At 42.7% G+C, this 22,300-nt stretch overlaps 1 protein-coding gene across 1 annotated transcript in view; it reads left to right on the forward strand.

Moving 5' to 3' along the window:
* Positions 1 to 22,300, forward strand: part of SLC9A2 (solute carrier family 9 member A2) — an 86,156-nt gene that overhangs the window by 21,932 nt on the left and 41,924 nt on the right. The window contains exons 2-3 of the mRNA XM_040223820.1: positions 5,146 to 5,609; positions 12,857 to 13,107. Of these exons, the coding sequence (XP_040079754.1) occupies positions 5,146 to 5,609; positions 12,857 to 13,107 (715 nt within the window). The remainder of the gene's footprint in view (positions 1 to 5,145; positions 5,610 to 12,856; positions 13,108 to 22,300) is intronic.

The following is a 22,300-nucleotide window of genomic DNA, read 5'->3' on the forward strand; positions in this document are numbered from 1 at the left end:
AAGTAATGTCTCTGCTTTTTAAGTTATGACCAACTTTCCTTCCAAGGAGTAAGCGTCTTTTAATTTCATGGCTGCAATCACCATCTGCAGTGATTTTGGAGCCCCCCAAAATAAAGTCTGACACTGTTTCCACTGTTTCCCCATCTATTTCCCATGAAGTGATGCGACCAGATGCTATGATCTTAGTTTTCTAAATGTTGAGCTTTAAGCCAACTTTTTCACTCTCCTCTTTCATTTTCACATTATAGTCTTAGCTGCATCTTAGATTGACTTTTGGAACTGAGCTCTTGACAGGTGGCAGACAGACTGGAGCTAGTGGTGCGTGAGTAGGGAGGGCACCTGTGAGATGTGAGTAGGGAGGCAGGGATGCGGGAAGCTGGCAGGTGAGCTGGAGGGCCACTCCTTGCCTTGGCTAAAGCTGGTTGTCCCCCTGAACACAGTGGTATGGGTGAGGGACAGAGGGCCCAGTCTGCTGATTTTACAGGATAAATCAGACAAGAGAATTTGTACCTGCAGACTCAATTTCCAGACATTAGCTCAATATTTTAGAACATCAGATGAACAAAACAAAATAGCCCTCAAGGCCATGATAGCCCATGGCCTGCCAGTTTGCAACCTCTGGTCCAGACTTTTTCATGTTACATGAAGTTTTGTCTGTTGTCTGGGACAGTTAGGGTCACTTGGAATTTGTTGTGTATTCAACCTAACAATAATCAAAATGAGTGCCATTCTCAGAGTGGGGTCATGTTACAAAGAGAGAAATAAGTCAGTACAGATGGTGACATACTTTTACCATTGATGAAAATGGGAAGCTGTTACAGAATTTGTGTGTGGGAGATTTTCATGTTTTTCCCTTTGAATAAGGACCCCGTGCATGCAAACAGTGCTAGGGTGGCCATCAGGAGGCCAGCACGTCTTTCTCCTGCCTCTGAAACTTGGTTGACCATTAGACCTTTTTAAGTGACAATTTGGCATCGTTAAGTACATTCACGATGTGCCACCATCACACTTCCAGAACTTTTGCATCTTCTCAAGCAGAAACTCTGCGTGTCAACCAGTGAGTCCTCACCTCTCTCCTCCCAGCCTTGGGTAACCTCTATTCTGCTTTCTGTCTCCATGAAATTGACTGTTTAATGTAGTCAATATCAGTTGAATCATGCAGTATTTGCTCTTTTGTTTTTGGAGACAGTAAAGATATTACTTGTATAGTGTAGTTCTTACAACCTTAACAAAATTGAGACAGGTGCAAATAAACCTTTAGTGTAATCAGATATAAACCAGTGGGCTGAGCGTTCCATTGGAAAATAAAAGAGAAAAGTTAAAGGTTAAAGAAGACAGAAAAGTTGGAAGTAGGAAAGTGATTGTTGTTCAGTTGTAAGTTGTGTCTGGCTCTTTGCAACCCAACCCCGTGGACTGCTGCACACCAGGCTTCTCTGTACTCCGCTATCTCCCTGAGTTTGCTCAAATTCATGTCCACTGAGTGGGTGATGCTGTCTAACCATCTCATCCTTACATACTTAGGGGTGAATTTTGTAGGTCAAATGATGTCTTTGTTTATGTTTTTGAGGAACTTCCAGGCTCTTTTCCAAAATGGCTGCATAACTCATATTCTCACCATCGTATAAGGGTTCTAATTTCTCCACATCCACAAAAACATTTGTTATTTTCTGTCTTGTTGATTATAGCCATCTTGGTGGGTGTGAGACCCATAGATTAATTAGAAGTAAGTTGTTAGGTCTCTAGAGATTTTTAAATTTTTCCATATTTTACTGATTTCCATTTTGACTCCACTGTGATCAAAGAATATATTCTATATTATTTCAGTTCTTTTACATTTAATTTTTTTGACGTTTGCTTTTATGTCCCAGGAAATGTTCTGTCTTGGTATATGTTCTGTGGATTCTTGGAAAGAATGTGTATCTACTGTTGTTGGTTGGTCTTCTGTAGCAGCGGTCTAAAATGGAAGACAATTTTTCCACGGACTGAGGACAGGGGGATGGATTGGGGGTGATTCAAGCTCATTACATTTATTGTGCATTTTATTTCTAGTGTTATTACATCAGCTCCACCTCAGATCATCAGGCATTAGATCCCAGAGGCTGGGGACCTCTGTTCTATAGGATTAGATCCTGTTGGCTGTTGATCTAGCAATTATTGAGAGGGGAGGTATTGAAGTTATTAACTATAATTATGTATTTGCCTATTTCTCCTTTCAATTCCATCAGTTTTTGTCTCGTATGTTTTATAGTTCTGTTGTTTGGTGCATACTCATTTGGACTTGCCATGTTTTCTTGGTGGGTTGACCCATTTTATAATTACCCAATGTCCCTCCCTGTCTCTGGGAAATTTATTTGCTCTGAAGCTTACTTTATTGGATATTAGCCAATCCCATTTTCTTTTGATCTTTTGATTAATATTTTTATGATGTATTCCCTGGTGGCTTATACTGTAAAGAATCCACCTGCAATGCAGGGGACCTGGTTTAGCCCCTGGGTCGGGAAGAGCCCCTGGAGAAGGAGATGGCAACCCACTCCAGCATTCTCACCTGGAGAATCCCATGGACAGAGGAGCCTGGTGGGCTACAGCCCATGGGGTTGCAAAGAGCTGTATACGACTAACACTTAATGATATAACTCTTTGCATTCTTTAATTTTCAACCTGCCTACCCCACTGCATATGAAGTAAAAGTTTTTTAAAGCCAACGAATGGTTAGGTCATGCTGTTTATTACATTTTGCTCACAGCTATCTTTTAAGTGATGCACTTAGATAACCTACATTTTTTGGTAACTGTTGGTGTGTCTGTGCTGTTTGAGATTTTAAAAATCTGCCACTTTTTCTTTTCCTTTCTGTTTACTCTCTGTTCTTCATCTCTCTGCTTTCTTTTTCTGTCTTCCTGTGGGTTACTTGAACACTTTTTGGAACTCCATTTCCATCTACTGATAGTGTTTTTGAGCTTTGTATAGCTTTTTTTTTTTAGTGATTCCTCCAAGTATTATATATTGATATATACACATATATACATATATATGTATATTTACAAAATGTATATACATATAGCTAATAACAGCTTACTGTTGTTGTCACTTACCACTATGAATGTAGAAACCTTTCCCCTGAATGTTTTTTTTACTTTCCCCACTTATAGTCGTCTTAAACATTTTCTCTATATACATTGAGAACCACATCAGATAGTGTTGTAATTTTGGCTTCAGTGGCCAAGCTGAATTTAGAAAATTCAAGGGGAGAAGGAAAATATATTGAATTTGCTTGTATTTTCACTCTTTCCCTGTGTTTTCTTAATCCTTGATGTTCCAAAATTCTATCCCTTTCCATTTTGAGGATTTCCTTTGGCCATTATTTTAGGGCAGGTCTGCTGGCAACATATTTTCTTAGTTTTTCTTCAAATAAGAATGTTTTGATTTCTTTTTCATTACCAAAGGCTGGTCTCACTGGATATAGAATTATGGGTTGGCATTTATTTTTTAACGCTGTGCCTCTTCCTGATAGCCTCCACAATTTTCGAAGAGAAATCTGCCATAGATAAGGTGTCCTTTCACTATCTACTATCAAGATTTTTTTTTTCTTCTATATTTTCAGAAGTTTGAGTGTAGTTTCTCTGGATGTGGGTTTCTTCTGTGAGGATCTCACTCATCTTCTTGATTCTGTAGGTTTATATTTTGTGCCCTGGGTTCCCTGGTGGCTGCCTGCAATGTGGGAGAATCTGCCTGCAGTATGGGAGACCTGGGTTGGATCCCTGGGTTGGGAAGATCCCCTGGAGGAGGGCATGGCAACCCACTCCAGTATTCTTGCCTGGAAAATCCCCATGGACAAAGAAGCCTAGTGGGCTACAGTCCATGGAGTCACAGAGTCGGACACGACTGGGCGACTCAGCACATGTATTTTGGGCCAGATTTTGGGAGGTTTTGGCCATTATTTCTTGAGTAGTTTCCCCTCCCACCTTCTCCTTTTCTCTTTCTGAAACTCTGATGACATGAGTGTTGGGTCTTCCGCTACAGTTTTACAGGCCTCTCACGGTCTGTCTGTTAGAAGTCTGTTTTCTCCCTGTCATTCAGATTGGTTAATTTCTCTTATTCAATCTTCTAGTTTATTAATTCTTTCCTGTTTACTAATCCATACTTCCAGTAGATTATAAATCTGCTTTTAAGCCAATATAATAGAATTTTTAAACATTTCAATTGTTGTATTCTTCAATTCTAAAATCTCCATAGGGTTTTCCTTTGTATGATGTATTTCCCTACTCGAGTTTAAATTTTCTTTTCTCAGGCTTCCCATTTTTCAAATTTGTTTCAGGTGTGATTGTCATTACTCATGCAACATTTTTATCATGGCAGTATTAACATTTCTGTCAGCTGAATCTAACATCTCTGCCATTATGATGGTATCTTTTTAAAAATTATTATTATTCAGCTCGCCGTCTTCTTGGTTCCTGGTATGATGAGTGATTTCCTGTTGGAACACAGACATTTGGGGTATTATGAGACCAAAGGTCTTATTTATACCTTCTGTTTTAGATGGCTTCTTATGGCATTACTCTGGTGGGGGTATGATGGGGAAGGGCTGCCTTATCATTATTGCCAGGTAGGCGTAGATTTTCAAGTTCCCCACTTCATTTCCATTGCCCACTGAGGGTCTGCTCATTACTGCTGCATGGCCATGGGAGTCCCTGGTCCTCACTAGGTCTACACTGATTCTATTTATTTTTAGAGTTAAATTCTCTTACTTGCTCTTTGTCCATTAGAATTATCATGCAGTAATAGCAGCTTGTTGATGTATCTGATCAAAATGGTATTTACTGTTTTCTCACTGTTTCTATTGCATGTTGCAATTTAATTTTAAGAAATGTATATCTGATTGCTATGTGAATTAATATACCTATATAGGGACACTTTTGTGACCCTATGGACTATATAGCCCACCAGGCTCCTTTGTCCATGGGATTTCCAGGCAACAATACTGGAATGAGTTGCCATTTCCTTCTCCGGGGGATCTTCCCAGCCCAGAGATCAAACCTGCATCTCCTGAGTCTCCTGCATTGGCAGGCAGATTCTTAACCACTGTACCACCTGGGAAGTCCCCATAATTCCTGTATAACCCGAATTTTGTCCCTGTGTTTTCCTGAACAGGATTCCATCTGTATTACAAGCTTCCCACCATAGTGCCTGAGAGCTGCCTACTCATCATGGTGGGACTTCTGCTGGGGGGGATTATCTTTGGAGTGGATGAGAAGTCCCCCCCGGCCATGAAGACTGATGTATTTTTCTTGTACCTCCTCCCACCCATCGTGCTGGATGCGGGCTATTTCATGCCCACCCGCCCGTTCTTTGAGAACATTGGCACCATCTTCTGGTACGCTGTGGTCGGCACACTCTGGAATTCCATTGGCATTGGGGTGTCACTGTTCGGGATCTGCCAGATTGAAGCCTTTGGCCTGAGTGATATCACTTTGCTCCAGAATCTTCTCTTCGGCAGCTTAATCTCGGCTGTGGACCCTGTGGCCGTGCTTGCTGTCTTTGAGAACATCCACGTCAATGAGCAGCTCTACATCCTGGTCTTCGGAGAGTCCCTGCTGAATGATGCTGTGACAGTGGTGAGTAACAAGCTCCTGCAGGGTCGCTCCCTCAGGCAGGGGCCCTACCTACTGGCCCTGTGCTCAGAGTGGGCATCTGAATGGTCCCCAGCCCGAGTGCTGGGAAGGGCCCCTTGCTTGGTTCCACACTCTGTTCTCACTGTCTTAACATTCTCAATACCTTTATTATTTGTTATTTATTCATGGACTTCCCTGTGGCTCAGTGGTAAAGAATTTGCCTGCCAATGCAGGAGACACAGGTTTGATCCCTGGTTCAGGAAGGTCCCCTGGTGAAGGGAATGGCGTCCCACTCCAGCACTCTTGCCTGGAGAATCCCATGAACAGAGGATCCCGGTGGGCTACAGTCCATGGGGTCTCAAAGAGCTGGACACGACTGAGTGACTAAACGACAATAGCAACAACAACGTTTTATTCATGATTGTATAAAGGCACCTCATCTTCATTTGCCTGGATCACACCAGCTGTGTGGCTCATCCTGTTTGCACAGCTTTGCTGCTGCCAGAGGAGCTTCACCGTGACTATCAGCTGTGTGTCCTGGGGGTTTCTCACTGGCGGTTTCAACAACAATGGTCTTTGATCATAATTCAAAGGACTCAGGAGTGGGTAGCCATTCTCTTCTCCAGGGGATCTTCCCGACCCAAGGGCTGAACCTGGGTCTCCTGCATCACAGGAGGAGTCTTTACCATCTGAGCCACCAGAGAAGCCTGTGACATGTGTAGTGCAAGTGAAATGATCAAGCCCACTGAGCGCCGTCCTCCATCTGCGGATGCTGTGTTTTTTATTTCCTGATTTGAAGCAAAGTTTTCATGACCCAACTCACTTCCTATTCCTACTCAGCCAGCAGACTTTGGGTCCTCATTTTTCCGTAGGTGGGTATTCATTCAGAAAATGCAAATTGTTTTTAATTTTCACTAATTGAAACATAATTAGAGTCAGAGGCTCTTATGAGCTTAATGTGAGCAGAACTGACCTGCTTCCCGAGCTCAGGCAAGAAGCCTCTCCCCTCACCCACAGAGCTGCACGGAGCTCCTCCACCAGTCAGGGACACTCAAGGTGACCTTGGGTATGTTAACCAGTCAGTGAATGTTGGCGATGCTGTTTTATGTTACCCAGGGTTCTGTAGCAGTGATGGTGATAGGATCATAGTCAGTAACCTTTTGTGAATGTATATCTTGTGTCCAGAATTTTTATAGCGAATGTATATCTTGTGTCCAGAATTTTTATAGCAGCCTATGAAATAGGTATACTTCCCATTTTGCAGATAGGAAAATTGAGGGAAATATTAAGTAAAGTGTATTTAAGTAAATTAAGTAGTTTATTTTACCCCCTCTGTTAGTTCCAATCATTAAAATGGCATTCTTGATTTGTTTAAAAGTTCACATAGATTACAAGGAAAGAAAATCAGTTCCCTTCAGTTTTATTGTGTATGTGTAACTTAAGAGTACCTGGAAAGAGTCCCTCCATCTGAGTTGGAGAGAGGGTCCTTTAAATAATATCTTTTCTAGTGTGTTTGAGCTTCCCAGGTGATGGAGTGGCCAGTAGTCTGCCAGCAAGGCAGGAGACACAGGTTCGATCCCTGGGTCAGCAAGATCCTTTGAAGAAGGGAATGGCAACCCACTCCAGTGTTCTTGCCTGGGAAATCCCATGGACAGAGGAACCTGGTGGGCTACAGTCCATGGGGTCGCAAAGAGCTGGACACGACTGAGTGTGTGCGTACGCGCGCGCGCGCACACACACACACACACACACACACAAAATATTTAGTATCCTGTGTGTAGGTTACGGGGCATCGGCTCTTCAAAGATAGGTTACTGTGATCAGCTTCAGAAGCAAACAGACTATCTTTTTAATAATTCAGTTAAAGTTTACAATAATATGACATCCAAAATAAAAGTTAAGATAGAAACCAACATTGTTCTCTGTTAATCTGTATTCACACCCTTGACCTGAATAAAATATCACCTTTAAGGATATTCATTAACTCTGTGTGAATATTATTATGTAAAAATAATTTTCTGATAAGGAAACCCCATTTTTAGAATGTTGTTCAGTTGCTAAGTCGTGTCTGACTCTTTCTACCCAGGGACTGAAGCATACCAGGCTTCCCCGTGTCTCACTGTCTCCCAGAGTTTGCTCAAATTCATGTCCATTGAGTTGGTGATGCTATCTAACCATCTCATCATTTTTAGAATAGCTGAGAGCTATTTTGAGACAGTGAAATCACCTCATTCAAGTAAAAAATCCACTTCATTTATTCCAGTATTCATTAATAGTGGTTAGTCATTCACTCACCAGTATTAAATTTTAAGTGGGAAACTGCCCTAATGATGAAGATGTTTTGTAACTCATTCTAATTTCTGGAGGCATCACGTTTTCCTTGCTGACTGATGTTCGATGTATACACTGTTACCAGGGAGACTGGAAATTTTAGTTGACAATCTTGGATCTATCTAGTGTATAGAAATCCTCACCAAGAGATAACAGTATCCTGATGCATTGCTTTTAGGAATAGGGGAGCATCGTCAGGTCTGATTCAGGATGACCTGCCACTTCTTTACACTGCTGTCCCTTCTTTTTTGAGATTTCACATTCAGTCACCTCAGTGGTCCAGTCTTTGAGTGTGTCAAGAATCAGACCTCATGGAGCACCAGGCTGGGCTCCCCATGTTATTCAGCAGCTTCCCACTAGCTTTCTATTTTACACATGATAGTGATGCATATCTATACTACTTTCTCCCTCTCCTTCCTCTGCTGTGTCCACAGGTACGTTCTCTAGATTCCATAAATATGTGCTAATATGATCTAGAGGAGTGGGATTAGGGGAGGGAAGGGAGGCTGAAGAGGGAGGTGATATATGTATAATTGTGGCTGGTTTGCGTTGTTCATTGTAGAAACCATCACAGCATTGTAAAGCAGTTTTCCTCCAATTAAATAAATTTAAAAAAAAAAAAGAGATCTCACACAGATATAGAGGACGGATTTGTGACACAACAGAAGAAGGTGGGCTGGCTGAATAGTAGGCTGAATTAACCGGGAACAATTAATTAATAGTAGGCTGAATTAATTAGGAACAATTAGAAAATGATGTACAAAATTACAATTTTGCATCCCAGTCAGGTATCCTTAAAGAATTGAGGAAGAGATGTTGGGGGCTTTCCAGGTGGCTCAGTAGTAGAGAACCCACCTGCTAATGCAGGAGATGTGGGTTCAATCCCTGGGTGCGGAAGATCCTCTGGAGCAGGAAATGGCAACCCACTCCAGTATTCTTGCCTGGAGAATCCCATGGATGGAGGAGTCTGGTGGGCTACAGTCCATGAAATCACAAAGAGTCAGACATGACTGAGCACAAGGACTGACTCAAAACAGATCATATTAAATGTTAATGTATACAAGTATTTTAAAAATAATAACAACGAATAGAAACATTTGAAAGTACCCAGTTTTCACATTAGCCCATTTCAGAACTGAGCAAACAGGCACTTTTGGCTTTTCAGTTTTCTAAAAATATAGTTGTCAAGTTGAGGTCAGCTTTGCACAGACCAGCTAGAGACATAATTGTAGCCACATATGTAATATGTATACATATACTGTATATAAATCATCGCTTCAAAAGCACCTTTCTGTATAGATTCCCTTGTGGTAAACTGGAATTATTATGTAAAAATAATTTTCTGATAAGGAAACCCCATTTTTAGAATGTTATTCAGTTGCTAAGTCATGTCTGACTCTTTCTACCCAGGGACTGAAGCATACCAGGCTTCCCTGTGTCTCACTGTCTCCCAGAGTTTGCTCAAATTCATGTCCATTGAGTTGGTGATGCTATCTAACCATCTCATCATTTTTAGAATAGCTGAGAGCTATTTTGAGACAGTGAAGTCACCTCATTCAAGTAACAAAATCCACTTCATTTATTCCAGTATTCATTAATAGTGGAATTCCCTTGTATTTAACTGGAATGAACTCACCATGGGGTTATGGCTGGTTGTACCTAAAAGAATTTTATCTTGTGCTGATCGCTAGGTATCAGGTTCAGTGTACAACAGGCAGGAGGTTATGGAAAGCTCTCTTGTTGTCAAGGTAACATTTCTACCTAAGATACTTTCTCCTAACGTGGCCCAGCATCCGAGGAAGTTGAATGATCAAACAGGAGCTTCTGCCAGCTCTCTGAACGTGGGGAGCCTGTGACTCAGCCATACCCTTTGCAAAACCTACAGGGATATAAAACAAAGAATATACATTTGATAGCGTGATGGATGGGGCTGCCAGGAGAATTGCTTGGGGAAGTTTAGGGTGTTGCCAGTGAGCTGATCCTTAGGAATGGGCACCTGACTTCCTTTGGAGACGTCATTGGTGTCTGGATTGAGTGGGGTGGGGAGATGAGATAGAAAGAGAAGTCATAAGTTCTTTGCACAAGAAATTTCTCATTCCTCAGAGGAAATGAGGTCAGCATTCAAGAGACAGCACCAACAACACAGGAAGCTTCGTCTCCAGATGCTGAATGGTTTGGGAGATCACCTGTGTTGTGCAGGAGGGCAGAGGGAAGGACTATTTGCAAGGGCTGTTGGAGTCCAGAAAGGCCAGAGGGAAACAGCAGCTTCAGCTGAGCCATGGAAGACAGATAAAGTTTCCCCTGGTTTGCAGGCTGGGTTTCTGCCAAGAGAAGCCAGGGGCAGGGGTGCATAATTACGATGTGCTTTGTGGAGCAGTAATGAGACTCTGTCCTAGACTGCAGGTGTTATAATGCATTTTTTAAAAACGCACAAGTGGGGACTTCCCTGGTGGTCCAGTGGTTAAGATTCCACTTTTCCAATGCAGGGGCACAAGTTCAATACCTGGTTACAGAACTAAGATCCCACACGCTGCCATGGTGCAGACAAAAATAGAAATGCATCAGGCATATTCAGCCTTCTTCCCAGAGTCAGGCAGCCAGTGATTTTAAATTGGAGAGTGAGGAATGGAGCATGCTCAGTCGTGTCCGATTCTTTGCAAACCCGTGGGCTGTAGCCCACCAGGCCCCTCTGTCCATGGGATTCTCCAGAAAAGAATACTGGAATGGGTTGCAATTTCCTTCTCCAGCCAATCTTCCTGACCCAGGGATCGAACTCAGGTCTGCAGCACTGCAGGCCGATTCTTTACCATGTAAGCCACCAGGGAAACCAGAGAAATGGAATGGCAGTATTTAAAGGGTGTGAGTCTTGTGGTGGCTCCAGGAAGCACTACACAAATGAGTGATGTGGGTTGCTTGTGCAGGCTGGCAGCAGGGCAGAGGAAGCCATGGCACCTGGGAACACCTGAGTGGCCCGGTGTCGGGGGGGCTGTCCATGCAGAGCTGGCGACTGGGAAACCTGTCCCTCACCCCGGGCAGCAGGTGACCGTCACCTTCTGGCCTGGTTGTTTAGGAGCAGTGGATAAATATAGCGCATCTCTGGTCCACTCTCAGGAAGCAATCATGGTGTGTTGATGCGGATGAAATCTGATGTGTGTGGCAGGCTCTGGGTGACAGTAGGAAGCAGCACGACTGGAAGCCAGTTCCTTCCTGGAAAAGGAAGTCCTTTGGGTTTAAGTCCTTGGGTTTGTAAGGTGCTTATTTCTTCTCTTGTGTGCATGCTTGGCTGCTCAATGATGTCTGACTCTTTGCAACACTATGGGCTGGAGTCCGCCAGGCTCCTCTGTCCATGGGATTTCCCAGGCAAGAATACTGGGGTGGGTTGCCATTTCCTTCTCCGGGGAACCTTCCCAGATCAGGGATAGAATCTGTGTTTCCTGCATTGGCAGGTGGATTCTTTACCACTGAGCCACCAGGGAAATCCCTATGATCGCATAGGAAAGAGGAAAAGTTCCCTGAAACCTGTAAAGTGTAGGCTATAAAGGACTCTAAATGAGGAGGAAAAGAGTGAAATGGCTATTTGCTGGGATACACCCTGATTAGAAGAGTCTCTGCCTCATTCTTGTGGTTAAAATTGAAGAACTGACCCAGAGGCGGGATACCTGGATTCTGGTATCGCCTCTGGTATTTGAGTGCCTGTGGATGAGTGAGTTTAATTCTGAGTTTCTCAGAAACCCAGGGAAGGTGTCACAGGGACTGTACCCTTAAGGTCTTTGCCCCATGTCCCATCAGCTGACTTTCCTGGAGATTCTGGCTGCAGACATCACAATGAAAAGAAGCAGAGCGCGTGCCTATCTGTATGTCACTTGCTGGTTTCGTGAAAAAAACAAAAACAAAAACAAATGTTCAGGAGTGAGGCATTGTTTCCCATGCTGGGTGCTCAGTGATCCTTAGAAACATGTTTGAAAACAGGTGTGAATGCCTGTTATTTTGGAATACTTAATTAAACTATGTAAAAGGCTATAGATTTTTCAGAAACTGAGCTCCCATGTAGTCTCATTACTTCGGAAGGACAGATATGTATGAAGTTACAGCAGACACACACGCACATACGGTGGTTGCTGCCTCTTTAAGAAAACCTGATCAGGTCTTACGTTCCATAAGAGTATGTGTGTGGGCGGGGCAGGGAGGCAGGGACCAAGTGAGGACCTCAGTGACAGAGGGGGAGGATGTCTTCAGGGAAGAGACCACTATGGATGGGCAGACCGACCCCACAAGGGGGCCTTGAAAGGTCACTGGATTCACAGCCGACACCCGCAAGCTTTCTCTGTGACACAGTCCTCGTCGGGCATTGGGAACGCAAGCAGGGCGTGTTGAAGGGTGACCAAGTCTTTTAAAATAATCTTTTAGGGTCTAAAAAATGATGTTTTCGGAGTAAGTCATGTAAATAATTCTTGACTCTCTTCTCTCTCGCGTCTAGAAATAGATTTCCTGATGACACGCTTTCATCAATACTTTTTGCTTAAAGCTATTGAATGCCTGGGGTTTCCCAGGTGGCTTGGTGGTAAAGAATCCACCTGTCAATGCAGGAAATGTGGGTTTGATCCCTGGGACAGGAATATTCCCTGGAGAAAGAAATGGTAACCCACTCCTGTATGCTTGCCTGGAGAATTCCATGGGCAGAGGAGCCTGGTGGGCTACAGTCTGTGGGGTCGCAGAGTGGGACATGACTTAGCAACTAAACACAACAACAATTAAATGTACTGTTAAAATGTGAGATAAAGAGATGCCCAGTCGCTCCCCCTCGCCGTCCACTCTGGAGCACAGAAGACACGCCCTTATTAAGAAGCAGGTGTGTTTCTGGGGCTTCGTGGATGATGGGGAAGTTGGCGGGTCCTGACCTCCCTCTGCGTCTCCCACAGGTCCTGTACAACCTGTTCAAGTCTTTCTGCCAGATGAAGACCATTGAGACCGTTGACGTGTTTGCTGGCATCGCGAACTTCTTTGTCGTGGGGATCGGTGGGGTGCTGATTGGCATCTTCCTGGGCTTTATAGCGGCGTTTACCACGCGCTTCACACACAACATCCGCGTGATCGAGCCGCTCTTCGTCTTCCTGTACAGCTATCTGTCCTACATCACGGCCGAGATGTTCCATCTCTCAGGCATCATGGCGTAAGTATTTGACTCATGCGCGTGATGGCGTTTCGTGGAATCCATGTGCTCTAAGCTATGTTTTACACGTTATGTAAAAAGAGTGGATGCTCTTGAATTCTTTTAAGAAAAAATTAAAAGTAGAGTTTGCTTACTTTTTGCTTCAAAGAAATGAAAGTCTGGGTCAACCAGATTTGTACTAAAGTGATCCAGTGCTGACATGGAACAGTACTTACAAGTGACCTCTTGGATCTCATGAAATAAGAGGAGAAAGTGTTGGGGTGGATGGTGAGGCACCAAGAATTTTCTGAGTTTGATGACCATTTAGCGTTGCCCAGGTCAGCTTACTCCAACAAGATTCTTTTCCAAGCTGAGTCTGGAGTTCTGCAGTTGCTTCTGTATATTCATTTGAACAACGTTAGTAGTAGAAAAACTTCACTCTGTGTGATATATTTGATTTGAGGTTATAGCTTTACATCATTCAAAGCAAAACTCAATGAATAAGGCACGCCATCATGGCCTTTGAGCTGAAAGAAGTATGGTTATAAAGCAAGAGTGGATAGCTGTGTATCACCCACTAACTGACTCAGAAGGATGTTCTCAAAAAGCTCTACAAGTAGCTGAAGAATGGTTACATTTGGGTCCAATGTTAGCTTATTAGGAGGGTCACTTTGACAGAGTTTACTTGTTGGGTGTGGGTGTTTTGCAGCTTCCAAAAATAAGCCTATCACATTATGGCCATAACTTGTAGAGGGCCAGTGAGAAATGCTTTGTGATAGAATGCCTTTAAAGGTTTTAATTTTGACGAATATTTATTTACAGCTTAATACACGCCAGCCTCTCTACTGGGGTCTGCTATCCATGTTTAGGGTTTGTGTTGTAAACGTGGGTCTAGTTCTTCTTGGAGTTTTCTTTTGCAGTCTGATTTCGGTGATGCTTTAAATATGGACTGTATTTTCTGTCCATCTCACCGCTTTTGTAGCAGAAGCAGTGAGGTTCGTCTCTCTCCACAAGGAGAGTGGAACCCACTGTAATGAAAGCCATGCATCAGGAAGTTGTGTGATGTTCTGTATCCCAGGGAACCTAAATAAAGCACCAAACTAATCCAGTCTGACCCAGTACTGAAAGGGGCAGCGTCTTCCGGGTGGCTATTCATATCATTTGTATGACCTCCAGTGTCCTCAGTGTTCTTTGACTCGTGTCATTGAAAGTGTCTGATCAGCTGGTGACAAAGTCTCTGCAAAGATGACAGGGCTGGGACTTTGCATCTAGTTTCCCAGCAGTGTCCTTGCAATGGTTGGTGTAAGAACCTTTAATATATATAGCCTATATATATGAACAGAACCTGACCATTGTTGTTTAGTCGCTCAGTCGTGTCTGACTATTCCAACCTCATGGACCATAACCCACCAGGCTCCCCTGTCCATGGGATTCTCCAGGCAAGAATACTGGAGTGGGTTGCCATTTCCTTCTCCAGGGCATCTTCCCAGCCCAGGGATCGAACCTGGATCTCCTGCAATGGCAGGTGGATTGCTTACCACTGAGCTACCAGGGAAGCCCTCATTTTGACCCTGGGCATATGTAAAAGTTATGTAAAAGTTAAGTAAAAAGATATGTAAAAGTTCTAGAACATCCACGGAGCTATCTGGATATGCTTGTCAACTTTCCTGATGTTCAAAGCAGCAACTGGTATGGGAAGATCTTGAGTGTGAGGGGAACAGGTGAAGTGCTAATTGGGGTAGAGTCCTGGTACATCTCTGCTTAGCCGTGTCTGGGAGTCGGAGTCCACAGAACTCAGAAGGCTGGTGATGCCGCAGGTGCCTGACCTTCTGCAAGGGTGGGATCAGTGCTGTACTTGCTCTGGGAACTAGGATCTTAGGGACAAATTAGGGCCACAACACACTTCCCAAGTGTTCAGGAGAGTTTTAAATTCAGACACTAAGAGTTAGCTAGTTTCTTGTTTTCTAATTTTCTGATACCTTCCTGTTCATTCTATACTGGGCTAAGTCGTTGAAATAGGGAAGGTGCATACTTGTGTATGTCTGTGCATGTGTGTTTCAGAGTGCGTTTCCACTGCTCTGGAGCTAAGATTAATGAAAAGTTTTGAGTCTCTTAAACATGAACCTTCACGTTGCCAGAGTAGCATGGGACCCTCCAATACCATAGCTTTATCGCTGGGGATGGAGAAGGGACTCATAGCATTGATCTTAGAAATTCGTGCCTTTGTTCATGTGTTTTGAACTTTCTGTTCAGAAAACTTCTCAGAGATAATTCCCATTGTCGCTCTTACCCGAGGACACTGACAGATGCCTAATGTAACTCCTCAGATCAGACCCCCAGGGATGTGGACTGAGCTGGGACTCTCTTCCCCCCTCGTGAACATCACCCCTTTTGGGTCCTCACCTTGCACCCTTGCATTGCTGTGGGATCCAGTCAGTGGGATGCTGAAAACCCACTGTCCCGAGGAGGGAATGCTTGGTTCCCATGGCAGCCAGTAGCCTGCCGGTCAATTACTGACTTCTTCTTGCTGTGCTCTGAGAATTTCCAAAAATGTTCAAGTCCTCCTTTCGATATGATGGAGGGCACCCAATATTCCCGTTTTGTTTTCATGGATTAATAATTCCTTAGTCTTTCTTCTTTAGAGGACATTTAAAATACTCTTGGGCTTCCCTGGTGGCTTAGAAGGTAAAGAATCTGACCTGGGTTCTGTCCCTGGCTTGGGAAGATCCAGTATGGCAGCCCCCTCCAGTATTCTGGCCTGGAGAATCCCCATGGACAGAGGAGCCTGGCAGGTTACAGTCCATGGGGTCGCAGAGTCAGACACGACTGAGCGACTAAGTACAAGCACACACAAAATAGTTTTGCTCTGTTGTTTCAGTGATTTTAGCAGCATGATTGCAAAGAAAGTAGGAAATGTTAATGACCAGTTCCATCTTATGAATATTCATTGAATATCCTGAATATTCATTGGAAGGACTGATGCTGAAGCTGAAATGGCCACCTGATGAGAAGAGCTGACTCACTGAAAAAGACCCTGATGCTGGGAAAGACTGAGGGCAGGAGGAGAAGGGGACTACAGAGGATGAGATAGTTGGGTGGCATCACTGACTCAATGGACATGGTTTTGAACAAACTCCAGGAGATAGTGAAGGGCAGGGAAGCCTGGTGGGCTGCAGTCCATGAGGTTACAAAGAGTCAGACATGACTTGCAACTGAACAACAACAGATCTTACGAATCAGCAACCTGAGGCCCTGGTGGGCAAAATCCTTGGCTGTAGGGTGAGGCCTGGACCCTGCATCTCCAGGTATCAGGCCCACCCAAGACATGTCCAGTAAAATAAAAATTAAAAATGAGCACCTTTCCATGACATTTGTTTGTTTGTTTTTGGCTGTGCTGGGTTTTCATTGGGGGGTGGGCATTGGGCAATTGGGCAATTGTGCAGGAGACACAGGTTCCATCCCTGGTCTGGGAAGATCCCACATGCCATGGAGCAGCTAAGCCCGTGCACCACAACTATTGAGCCTGTGCTCTAGAGCCCGGGAGCTGCAACTACTGAAGACCGCGTGTGCCTGGAGCTTATGCTCCACAATGAAAGAAGCCGTCACAAGGAGAAGCCTGCGCACGGCAACTAAAGAGTAGCTCGTGCTCGTCACAGCTAGAGAAAAGCCCACCCAGCAACGAAGACTCAGTGCAGTCAGAAAAAAGTAATAAATAGATAAATATGCAAGGTAGAATTTCATTTCTAACATCATTAAGTCAAGATGAACAACAAAACACTTGCTCAACAGAATATCAACGATTATAAAGATCCAAAATGTAACCAGCAACACTACTAACCGTTTCTAAGGCAGGTACCAGCCCTGGCCTCTGGTATACAGGCTTCTCTTGAAGTTTCCCAAAATACCTCACCCCTGTGGCCACTGCCTCAAAGAGCAGTCCCAGGGAAGGCCCTGGTGCACGTAACATGGGCTGGGTCCTAAGAATGAGTAAGAACCCACTTTTAACTTGAAAAGAAAATTCTTTAGACGTTGATGTTGGAGTATTCATGAGCATGCTTTCGGAAGAGCCTCGGGGTCTAAAGGCTGCAGTTGCTCCAGATGAGGGGTTTCTTTTTCCAAGATCGGCACAGGGCATTTGTGACGGGAGTTCCTCTGATGGGGAAGGTGGGGAGGAAGATGAAGTATTAAGAGGCTTAGAGCAAGCCTTGTTTGTTCTGTTGAGTGAATCCCTGCCACACCATGCAGGCATCCTCAGAGACAGAGCATCCCGTTTACATCAACGCATTGAATCGAAGAACCCATTGAATCATGAAGAACCCATTGAATCTCAAAGAACAACCCAGTGAATCACAAAGAACAGTTGAGGGCAGGAGAGAGGGGCCATAACACCGGCTTCCATCTATGGCTCTGGGTCTCCCGCTCTGTTCACTGTCTCTGTACCTTATGTTGTCTTGGCAAATAAAAGCTTTATTTTTGGTGATGCTTTTGGTAACTTCAGTTATATCATAGACTGATCCAAACAGACCTCGTTAAAATCTTAGGTATTTTTTTGATATTGAGCTTCATGAGCTGTTTGTATATTTTGGAGATTGACCCTTTGTCAGTTGCTTCATTTGCAAACATTTTCTCCCATTCTGAGGGGTTTTTGTCTCATTTATGGTTTTCTTTGCTATGTGAAAACTTTTAAGTTTGATTAGGTCCAATTTGTTTATTTTTGTTTGTATTTTCATTTCTCTAGGAGGTGGGTCAGAAAAAGATCTTGCAGTGATCTGTGTCGGAGAGTGTTCTTCCTATGTTTTTCCTCTAAGAATTTTATAGTATCCAGTCTTACATTTAGATCTTTAATCCATTTTGAGTTTATTTTTGTGTATAGTATAAAGGAGTGTTCTAATTTCATTCTTTTACATGTAACTGTTCAGTTTTCCCAGCACCATTTATTGAAGAGGCTGTCTGTTCCACTGAATATTCTTGTCTCTTTGACATAGATGACTATACTCCGATTAAAAAAGGAATACATATATAAGTATATAACTGAGTCAGTTTGCTATACACCTGAAACATTGTAAATCAACTTCAATCAAAAATATAAATTAAAAATTTTTTTAAATCTTCTATTACCACCTCTGTCACTGAATGGAGTGGAGGAGTGGGGGAGGGGAGGAAGACAGTAGAATGAGGCAGGAAATTAGTTAAATAATAGAGAAACAAATCATATCTCCCCTAATTTTTGGCCCTGTTCAAGAAAAAACGTGAGAAAGAAACAAAACTGCATTATTTTTTTAATGGTGACTCACCTATCTTCTGTTTTATTTTGTATAATTTTCCCTCACCTACATGGCAAAACTAGAAAATGCAGGGAGGAATTTGAAATTATAACCCGTTTTTTTTTTCTAACTTTACTGAGATGTGATGGGCACACGTCACTGTATAAATTTAAGGTATAAAATGTGATGATTAGATAATAGGTGTGTATTGCAGAATGATCACCACCATGAAGTTAACTGACATATTCATCGCCTCACATAGTTACCCATCCTTGTATGTGTGTAGTGAGAACTTTCAAGTGCACAATACAGCGTTATTAACTGCCCAAATGTACCATCCTATGCAGGATTGTCCAGTCACCATATGGCCCCTTAGATCCCAGAAGTTATCCTGTAATTGGAAATTTGTAGCCTGTGATCAATTTTCACCTTTCCCCCTTACACCCCCTCCAAACCCCTGGCAACCATCAATTGACACTCTGTTTCTGTGACTTTGCTTTTTTTTTTTAAGATTCGAGATGTGAGTGAAATAATATACTATTTGCCTAAAGTATGTAAATTCACCCAAAATACTGTTTTTTATTTTTAAAAAATGGCAAAAGGAGAAGTTAGATAGTTAGATAGCATTGCTGATTCAGTGGCTATGAACTTGATCAAACACTTGGAGACAGGGGGACAGAGGAGCCTGGGGTGATACATGGGGTCGCAAAGAGTCGGACACGACTGAGCGACTGAGCAGCAACAGAAACAGCAAAGTGTAAGTGATTTGGGAAATTATTTTCACTTGTTTTGATGGTTTAAACTTTTAATGAACTCATTCCAGCTGGTGAGTTCCAGTGTTTGCTTGGCTTTTTTTGAAGGAGGAAGAAAACTGGTGGGCTGTCACTGTTTTCTCCCCTGGGTGTTGTCCAGTCCTGTAGTCATCGGCCAAATGTGGCTTTTGAGCACTTAAAATGTGGTCATTCTAACTTGAGGTGGGCTCTAAGTGTAAAATATACACCAGATTTTTAAGATTTAGTTGAAAGAGACTGTAGAGTATCTCATTAATGCTTTTTATATTGCTTGTTTGCATGTTGAAATGAAAATGTGTTATATCTGTTGGATTAAATAAATACATTATGAAAGTTGCCTTCACTGGTTTATTTTTACATTTTTAACCGTGACCACTAGGAAATTGAAGATTACTTATGTACCTTGTATCCCATCTCTGTTAGCTTTGTTCCTTAGCATTCACTTAGGTTTTTCTTTTTAATTTGCATATAGACATTTTATTACCTATTCTTTTTTAAATGTATTTATTTATTTTAAATGGAAGATAGTTACTTTACAATACTGTGATGGTTTTGGCCATACATCAGTATGAGTCAGCCATAGGCATATATGGGCTTCCCTGGTGGCTCAGCTGGTAAAGAATCTGCCTGCTATGTGGGAGACCTGGGTTCGATCCCTGGGTTGGGAAGATCCCCTGGAGAAGGGAACAGCTACCTACTGTAGTATTCTGACCTAGAGAACTCCATGGACTGTATCGTCCATGGGCTCACAAAGAGTCAGACACAACTAAGTGACTTTGACATAGGCATACATGTGTCCCCTCCATCTGCAGCAGAGGAGACACAGAGGTAAAGGACAGACTTTTGGATTCAGTGGGAGAAGAAGAGGGTGGGATGATTTGAGAGAATGGCACTGGGACATATATATTACCAGTGTTAGTTTTGCTACTTGGATAATTAAAGATTTGTTGAAATGTGTTTTCTTCCCTTTGATAAAGTAAAAGAAAAAAAAATGAGGGTGTGAAAAAATGGGAAAAATAGAGCTGATGTGCAATTTCTCCATCAGTGGGAACAGTGTGGTTTTTAAAGAACCTTTCTTTCAGAACAGGACGGTCAGAAAGGAAGGGGAAGATCACTGAAGGGAGGGTGGGGGAATCTTCTGAGGCAGCTTGAGATTATTAAGAAGTCAAGTTGAAGCCACCATAAAAAAGGAAAACTGTTGCCCCAAACCTGCATTTGGGGGTTTTGCTATGCTGTTGTTCAGTGGCTCAGTTATGTCCAACTCTTTGCGACCTCATGGACTGCAGCACACCAGGCTCCCCTGTCCTTCGCTACTAGAGAAGAGAATGGCAGACCACCCCAGCATTCACGCCTCAAGAACCCCGTGAACAGTATGAGGAGGGGTTTTGATATAAACACCTTCAACATCTGGCTCAGTGGTGGGATTCTCTCTGAGGAAAAATTGTCCCTCCTATAGGCATGGGCTTCCCCGGGTAGCCCAGTGGTAAAGAATATCCTTGCTAATGCAGGAGACATAATGAGACCCAGGTTTGATCCCTGAGTTGAGAAGATCCCCTGGAGGAGGGTAAGGCAACCTACTTCAGTATTCCTGTCTGGAAAATTCCATGGGCAGAGGAGCCTGGGGGGCAATAGTCCATGGGGTTGCAAAAGAGTCAGACACAACTGAGCACTCACACGCATACACACACACACACACACACACACACACACACACATACACACAATACAGGGATGAACAAAATCCTTTAAAACAGATTCCCTATGTTTGGAGATTTCATATTTTTTATGAACTAAAATTGCAAACTTATCCAATATGTAATATTCAGAATAATACATTTTCTCACCCCATTTTCTTAGAGGTAAAACAACCCTTCAAACACTATTTTAATCTCTGTTTTTGTCTGTATTTGTTCTGCAGACTAAGGTCAATAACAACTATATATTTTGGTCTGTATGGGAAATGCAGTTTACTTATGCAGTCCGTGAAATTTCAATTACATAAGTCCTATGTGGTTCAATTACACAGGTTGTAATTAGGTGTTTTAAGGTATGTTAAGAATGCAAGAAATAGTATATGGGGTATTTCATAGTAGTAGTTAAAAAACAAAGAACAAAAATTTAAAATAGCTGCCGTAATAAATGCTACCAGAGAGCATTTTCTTTTGTGAACAATGTTTTACAGATTTCTATTAAAGTCCAAATGAATAAAGTGATATAATTTGGGGCCTTTCTCATCCAAGGTTTGTGGTGGCTTCTGAAGTGGGTCATTTTCAAGGAGCCTTATTCCAGGTAGACTCAAAAAAGATTTGATTTTGGTGGAGGCAAAAACAAAACAAAACAAAAACCTAAGTAAAATATAGTACCCCATTGTTGCGGATGATCAAGGATAGATTTTTAAAGCTACTCAGTCTCTCCCCATCTCCTAAAATGTTTTTGGAATCTTGTGTTTATCAGTCGTGCTGAAGGAAAAATAATTTTAGTTTATATGAAACACAAAAAGAAAAGTTAAATTTCTGAGGAAGAATTGGTACCATGTTATAGTCAATCCAATAAATGCTGTATTTAAGCAGCTTGTGAAAACCCATTCATTACCTTCTCAGATGACATTTACCTAAAAGACCGACTGGGGGTAACTTTTTGGTTATTCTTTAGGACTAATCCGCCACTGCTCTTCTCAGTGAGTGCAGCTAATCGAGAGTTTTAGGCTGGGTTGAGAATTCTTAGACAGGAAAATATCTCGTATTTTCTTGGTAAATTTAAGTTTCATGAAACTGTAACAGTTTGTTGGATTAAGAGCGGGTTCCCCAAGATCTATTTGAAGAATGGATATTTTCGCCTAGTGAAAGGAAAGTTTGGCATAGTGAAAGAGTGTGGAGGACAGAGGAGCCTGGCGTGCTGCAGTCCACGGAGTCACAAACAGTCGGACATGCCTGAATGGCTAAACAGTTTTCACATAACCGGGTGATACTGATTGTGCATCCCTTTGCTTTTCCAACTGTTTCTTGTCTTTATCTAAAAATGATTATATTGCTTCAGGTCTATGCTTCATGGAAATTGTAGAAAATAACTCGATTCGTTGATCAAGTCATCACTGGCTTGCTCTTGGTCTAGAGCTTAACAATTTTTTTTTTTTTTCGGCTGTGCTGAGTCTCCTTGCAC

Source organism: Oryx dammah, unplaced genomic scaffold (genome assembly GCF_014754425.2).
Source record: "Oryx dammah isolate SB20612 unplaced genomic scaffold, SCBI_Odam_1.1 HiC_scaffold_25, whole genome shotgun sequence".
In the NCBI taxonomy this organism is placed as follows: Eukaryota; Metazoa; Chordata; class Mammalia; order Artiodactyla; family Bovidae; genus Oryx; species Oryx dammah.